This window comes from Musca autumnalis, unplaced genomic scaffold, assembly GCF_047663935.1.
Source record: "Musca autumnalis isolate F117 unplaced genomic scaffold, ASM4766393v1 scaffold_2, whole genome shotgun sequence".
Taxonomy (NCBI): Eukaryota; Metazoa; Arthropoda; class Insecta; order Diptera; family Muscidae; genus Musca; species Musca autumnalis.
This window is the reverse complement of record NW_027411755.1, coordinates 18174039-18181904: the sequence shown is the minus strand read 5'-3', so window position 1 is coordinate 18181904 and position 7866 is coordinate 18174039. Positions and strand designations below refer to the sequence as shown.

Sequence of the window (7866 nt, the reverse complement as noted above, 5' to 3'; positions counted from 1 at the left end):
TAACATTTTTTCCTTTATGTTATCGGAAAAATAGTTGAAATTAGTAGATTCTTGCAGTTCTGGAACATACCATAAATTTGAATTGGTAGTTAAAAAAAATGTAGTATGTTACTGTGAACTGGGGCCCAATTCTATGAAAATTTGAAATGAAAACTTTCATAAAGGAAATAAATGTCAAATTAAAAATTTTATAAAGAAAATAACCCTGTTCCTTTACGTTCAAGAATCTCCAAGTTTTTCAACTTTTTACTCGAAAAGCGTTCCTTTACATCAGACACAATACAATTCATATGGGAGCAGTTTTCAACTTTTACTTCTTTTGCCGGTTACCATTTTCAGAAGTAAAGGAACAGACCAAATATTTTGATATGGTATACGTTTTTCGACCCACGGATCAACGCTCTTGACGTACGTACGCCGACGTACGTCAATGTTATTATTTTCAAGTGAGTGAACACATCCATCAAGTTGCCAACATCATTCAATTATCATTCTTAGTAATTCAATTTAAGAAAAAACGAAGCGAGCGCGAATTTCGTGAAAAAACTTTTAAAAGTATATTAAATAATATAAAGAGGATTTACTACGATGAATGGGATGAATGGATGGTGGAATGGTGGTAAGTATAATATAATAAATATAATATATATAATATAATTATATAGAATCTATTGATAGATAGAATTGATTCGTAGAATTTAAATTCGTAGAATTAAATTACATTAATGTAATGTTACATTTTTCAATCGAACCTCTAAATAGTTGAATATACGGACTGGATTCGGATCGATGATAAAAAAAATTTGATCGTTTTTTCGATGTTTTTTGTTTATATAGTATATCTCGGGAAGTATGGACTTCCTGCCCATCACTGATAAAAATTTCAGATCGATCCGAATCCAGTCCAAACATTCATCCTGGTCCGGGACAGGTCAGGTGCAAATCTCGGGTACGGGAAATTAAATATTTTCGTTGGATTAAACTTTTTAAATATGCGGTGGTTTGGTTTGTCAAAGTGGGAGTTGCATTCCAGGCTGAATGAAATTAGATTACAAATAGATTATCTAATTTCGTTATTCTAATTCCTCATAAAAGCGATTCAAGTGACCTTGTATGAATCTGAATCTGTATCAGAATTCTAATTATTCAATTCCAATTGAATTCCATGGTTGTTAAAAAAGTATCCATGAATTCTATGTATTCTATGTTTACCTGGACAAAATATAATGAAATTGTATTGATTTACCAAGAAATCCAAATACAATATACAATTTCATTTCAATATTTCATGTATTACTGGATAACGTAATAAATTTCGTACGACTTTATTAATTGGTAAAATCAATCATTTGACCGGTTGGTTTTAATCAAACAGAAAAGAAAAGCATATGAATTTAATCTTTAATTAAACCTTTAATCTTTGAGCGTGAAAAAAGCGGCGTATTTCATTCTGTTCACACCTTAAGAACGCATAATTTAATTCAATTGTTCTTAGACTAAGAACAGATATTTCAATGAAATTTATTTCATGAAATTATTCCAATGTGGACCGGGAACAAATTCCCCGGGAAACACAATTACCCCTGTTTTCGTAAAATTTTTTGTAGATCGATTTTACAAATGTAGAGCGCTGATATTTAAGTGAGGAATTCATAACTATATATGGAACTAATGTACGAAAAATTAAGTCTGTATGTCATGTGTGGGCTGAGCTATGGATGCCTAAATTATTACGAATATAGACGAACGATCAAAAATAAGTAAAATAAGTTACAAAAACAGGGGGTTAATTTGTAAAAAAATATTTAAGACGGGCATCCCTAATTTCATAAACCTGTTGTTGAGTTTTGCTCTCACTATCGCTCTCTCTCTGGCTTCCATTGGCCGACCCCACCAGTCAGCTCCAACTATTGAATTAAAATTGAATTTCTTCAGTTGGTTTTCGAAAGCCGGCCGCTAAACACAACGAAAACAGCATTTAACAACAACAAAAACACCACCGAGATTTTTTTGCAATTACATTTAGTATTTCTATATTTTTACAAAAAAGAATTTAAAAAAAAATTGCAAAATGTCTTACCACAAACCATGGATGGCCATCCAAGAATTGAAAGATATCGCAATTCGATTCAAATCGAATATTCATTCGATTTGCCTCCAAATCCGGGTAAGTTCTTCACACAATTTAAAAGTTCTAGTTTCCTTGAACTAAAAAAACTGAGTTAGAAAAAAAACATTGTGGAATATGTATTTTTCAATACAATCGTAATCGTGTCGTATTATTAAATTATTTTCTTGACCTTGACAACAATTTGTATAGTAACAACAAAATCACTCCACTCTAACTGTTCTATTGCCGTTGGAATGTTTGTTTTGCAATGCAATTATCCAATTATCTGTCACAAAAACTCTAAATGCTCTATTCTCAAGAGATAAATTTACAGGGTGCAGAGGGTGCAGCATAAATAAAGGTACATTTTTAAAAGTGATTTTTGTTTTTAGTGAAAATAAAACTATCTAAAAGAATCTAAAATCTTTTTACCACATATAAAGACATACAAAAAGGGAATATTTTGTTCGATATGGCGGGAATATTATATATTTAAGAGATTCTAGCAGTTTTCAACGTTTTAAAGAATTTCACTTTTCAAATTTATTTTCCGTGAGGAAAATTCCAAGGGAATTATTCATGATTGCCCTGATAGAGTTGGGCTAAAATTTTGGTCATGACTCGTGAATGCTTTCATCCCGAGATATGGGATTTTAAAGTCCGAAAATGCATGGCTTATACAACATACCAATCTGTTAAAAGGTAAGCACATCCGCCTTGCACACTGAATGCCCGGGTTTGGTAATTTGTAACAGAATTAGTCTCTTTAGAACAAGAAATCTCTAACTTTTCTGCATCTCCACTGTCAACCCATCTTGAGAAGTTAAAGAATGAATGATGTTGAAGTCATGAGTCACACACTTATCGATTGGGAGAAGAGAAATGATTCTACATTCCGTGATTGCAGTTTAGAATGACTGGTAATCTGCATGAGCGTTTAAGGACGACCTTAGCAGCACATCGGAGGCCTAACAATATTACGAAAGCCAAAATTTGAACCGAATCGATTGATCCGTTCGAGAGTTATCCAGCCTGCCAGACAGACAGACGGACGGACATACTTGGGGTCTAAACCCATTATTTCGATGAGGCACATTTTGCCCGTATGAAAGTGTATATACCCTCGTTAGCATAAATGCTGAGGGTATAAAAATTGACAGTGAGATGAATTTGGTAATAGTTTTGTCGACGACAATCAAGGTAAATCAAAAAAATCTTATATAATTAAACCATGGTTGGTGCAAGAATGAAGGTGATACAGTACTACATTTTGTTTCAATTAAAAATAAATAACAAAATTTCTTTTCTCACAAGAATATACGTATACAACGTTTAATTATTAAATGCGTTTCATAAATGTTATTGTTTATTTGTTCTTGGTGGATTCCTCCCAATAAAATTGTTGAAAGCAAATGAAGAGTAAGCCCTGAATTCCTTTTGGGTCACCTTGAAATTTTGCCAGGGCATGTATTTTAGCCTTGTGTATCAGATTCCATCACAAAAACAAATTTTGATTTCCATGTGGGTTACGGTATCCCAATATCGTTATCGTAACGATATGTATTTCTAGTTTCATTTATATGAAATAAATCATGAAATACTTTATTCAAAATCTTCTTAACATCTTTAACAAAATCTCCCGCAAAAGTTAAATTATAATATACAGTCGAACTTTTCTATTACGAATTTTAATGAAAGAAAAGAAAACTAAGAAATCTCTGACTAAATTGTCTCTTTATAATGAGTTTTCCATATAACGCAGCAACCCTTACATTAGACCCCTAATCAAGTTCATGAAAGATGTAGATCGTCACCTTTATGACTTTTTCAATTTCCTATTGCTGCGGTATGAATGGTGTAAATGATCTCTTATTTTTTAGTTGTTTTGTTTGTTTTGTTGTTGTTGTTATTTCAACAACCATCATCTACAATTGATAAGAAAGGAAATCATTCTATTAGTGCATAGGAACTTTTTCAAAAAAATAGAAAAAAAATCAAAAAGTAATTCTATTAAGAATCTACAACAACATTTTGAATAACGTCATGATATGGTTCTAAACTGCTACGTCATGGTACGTCGATTCGTACGAATCGACCAGACAACAGACCGGCCGTCCCGAGCAACCAACCAAGCAACAACCAAACCATAAAATTTTCATTGTTTATTTCAATTCGATGGCTATTTGGAATGAATCCAAAAAAGTAAATTTTTCTTCTATATGAAATTCGAAATGAGCATATTCAAAAAAAATCTCTTAAAATTATTTTTTTTTCTTTTGTTTGTTAGTCCTTTTGTCGCCAAGATTTGTTCTGTCTACCATTCTAATTGTTTTCATACTTTGCTGTGATTTTTGTTTGTTGTTTGCAAAAATCAATAAAATTAGCAGTATTTGAATTTTTAAAATCAACTTTAGTTTTTTTTATGTACGAATGTTTGTTTTAGCTTGCTACTTCCTTTGTTTTATTATTATTATTTTTATTATTGGCAAACACAAATCGAATCGAAAATCATTTTTTACGATTTCATCTGTATACAGAATCTATATTCTCTATATATTTTGCAAACAACGCAATAAACAAACACGTTGCATCGTGTTGAATCGCCTCCACAAGTAATCGAATTGATTCTTTTCTTTTTTAATTTTGGACATAAATAAAGTGACGATATGAAATATCGCCAAAAATGACAAGTGTATTACAGACAAACCATCTAATCGTGGTCAAAACATCACCTTTGGAACTCAGATCGCAAAGTTTGTAGTGCCCATAGAGGGATGCATGAAGTCTATTCGTCCAAACATACTTGGGGTCTAAATTTGAAATAGTATATGCCTACTTTCATGGATATTCAATTCAATTCTTTCTATAAACCCCTTCCAAATCGAACATTTCCTTCAATGAATCATCTACCGTAAACACTTTTTGAAAAGTTTTTGCACTTTATATTTAAAATTCGGTAATCTGTTAACAATTCCAATAATTTCAAATCCAATTGTACATTTGTTTTTAAAGTTTTGGCGACGTTCTGGCGTTTAAGTGTACATTACGAAAAATGATCCGCTAGTGGGATATATTTTGAGATTCCGGGGTGATAAATTATTTTTTCTTTCAAAAAATGATTTGTTCAATACGTTTCGAATATGAATTAGCTTTAATATAAATAAATTTTTGTATATTAATTGAATTAAATTAAAAAATCTTAGGGTGTGCTAATTATATGTCCCCTTAAGGCGTTTTCACAAAACTTTTATTTTCAAAAAACCACTGATAATACTATTCACTTATATCATTAAATCTGTTAAATACATTATAGAAAAGGATTTTGTTTACGAAAATATTTCAATTTGCCCTATCAAAACTGTGACCAACACTGTATGTACTTTCAAAAATGCATACTAGAAGGAAGTTGTTTGCATTTTCAGTGTTTCATAGTGTAATACTTCGAATTGTATTTTTATAAATCCAATCCAATGTGAATCAATTAATAATAATATAATTCTTACAGGTTGCTCCTGTGCATCGTGCAGCCAACATCAACCACATCAACAACCTGGTTATGGTGGTTATGGTCAGGAACATCAACATGGTCACGGTTATGGTGGCTATGGTCAATATCGCCAACAACCACAACACCAGTATCCACTGCCTGGATACCAATATTATCAACAACCAGCAGCAGCACCACTTCAAGCAGCACCACTTCAAGCAGCACCACTTCAAGCAGCACCACTTCAAGCAGCACCACTTCAAGCAGCACCACTTCAAGCAGCACCAGCAGCAGCACCACCTCAAGCAGCACGTAAACGGAAAATTTACCCAAAACAACAACAACAAAAAAAAATGAGATCACGTCATACGCAGACGCCGCCAATTTGGGCCGACGGGACAAACTGTTGTTGTTGTTGCTTTCCTCAACAACAAGGACAACAAAATAACCAAGCTGCAGCTGCTCAACAACAAGGACAACAAAATGACCAAGCTGCAGCTGCTCAACAACAAGAACAACAAAATAACCAAGCTGCAGCTGCTCAACAACAAGGACAACAAAATGACCAAGCTGCAGCTGCTCAACAACAAGAACAACAAAATAACCAAGCTGCAGCTGCTCAACAACAAGAACAACAAAATAACCAAGCTGCTCAACAAAACAACAATAATTAAATTTAATATTTTATTAAATTATTTATTTTATATTTCCTTCAATTTTAAATAACATGAATTAATTGAATTTTTATTTTACTTATTTTTTACTTATTTTAATTTACTTAATAATATATAATTGAATTATAAATAAATAAAAACATAACATTAATATTTGCATTTATGTTTTGGGGTAGTTTCGATAGCAAATTTGATAAGAACAAGAATAATATATTTGGGGAAATAATTAACTCGAAAAACTACATTTGTTGCCTCAAATTGTATAAAATGTTGTACATATGTATGTGGTTGGGGTATACCATGGAAATGGAAAGGATCACCAAATCGAATGAAATCTATCTAACATCGAACAGATCTATATAATAGATATGGTGTTCTTGAATGCCAAATACATATATTAATTTATAATTATCATAAATGATTATGATAAATGATTATCCGAGTATTTCAAAAGATTCAAATACAGTAAAATATATTCATTCGTTATAGATATATATTAATATATAATATATATGTATATATGTTGTATAACTGTTACACTTAAATACAATACATCATATCATGTTCATTATAAGGTTCATGTACACAATAATAATATAATAGTATGGCAATTCACAGTGACAGGAAGTTGTTCGTAATTCACAATAATAATAGTATGGCAATTTACAATGACAGGAAGTTGTTCGTAATTCACAATAATAATAGTATGGCAATTCACAATGTACAGGAAGTTGTTCGTAATTCACAATAATAATAGTATGGCAATTCACAATGTACAGGAAGTTGTTCGTAATTCACAATAATAGTTGTCCATTGTTTACGAATGAGACTTGGGAAAATTGGCAATTGGAAAAGACAGTGCTGCCAGTGTTCAACTAAGATAAATGCAGCCAATAATAAATTACGTTCGTTTTATGTCATGTTCACACGAGGTTTTCATGTTGGCTTGTTTGAACTTACAGGTCGCGCTTTTTTGTGGTCACTCTTTCTTCCTCTCTTGAAATTAATTCTATAAGTTTGTTGGAATAATAATTTGTACATTTTGATTGAATTTTAATTGATAACTTTCAACAAAATAAAAAGTTGAAGTTTTTCGTCTAATGTTATTCAACGTGAACGTTGTTAGGTACAATGACAGCAGCAAGATTCATCAAGTTCACGTTGGTGAATGAGAAAACGACTCGAATAAGAAGACAAAAGGGACTCTCCGATAAAATTGAGTAGCCAAAACAAAATTGATAGATAAAGCATAATGAGAGTGTTGCGAAGAAGACATGAGAAAATTGATAATGAGGAAATTAAGGGGGTTTCAAAATTTTGGGCGTATGTCCGATTGGGGCTTGGATCTGACTGTGTGTGTCTGTACCATTTTCATTTTCAAATTCCAATGGAGCATCCTTCTTATCACCAGACCCAACAAACGATGCAATACATAATATGAAATTTCCAATTTAATGAAGATATCGGGTATATACCCACTAAACGATCTGCACGGCCGAAAGTTGGATAAATTTTTGTCCCAACACGGATCAAACCCCGGGTTAGCATATTGCAGCTCTTTTGCTTCAGCATACAAATGCGTGAGAAAATCGGAC

The 7866-nt window shown here is 32.1% G+C and overlaps 1 protein-coding gene across 2 annotated transcripts; it reads left to right on the top strand.

The window, feature by feature from the left end:
* Positions 1-495: 495 nt before the first annotated feature.
* LOC141393774 (uncharacterized) lies at positions 496-6323 on the top strand. Of its 2 annotated transcripts, none has more exons than XM_073967232.1 (2): positions 496-619; positions 5616-6323. In XM_073967232.1, the coding sequence occupies exons 1-2, from the start codon at positions 589-591 to the stop codon at positions 6269-6271; spliced, it is 687 nt and encodes a 228-aa protein (XP_073823333.1). In that variant the 5' UTR covers positions 496-588; the 3' UTR covers positions 6272-6323. The 2 variants fall into 2 exon arrangements, with proteins under 2 accessions (XP_073823333.1, XP_073823332.1); XM_073967231.1 differs by lacking the exon at positions 496-619 and adding an exon at positions 1931-2167.
* Positions 6324-7866: the final 1543 nt, after the last annotated feature.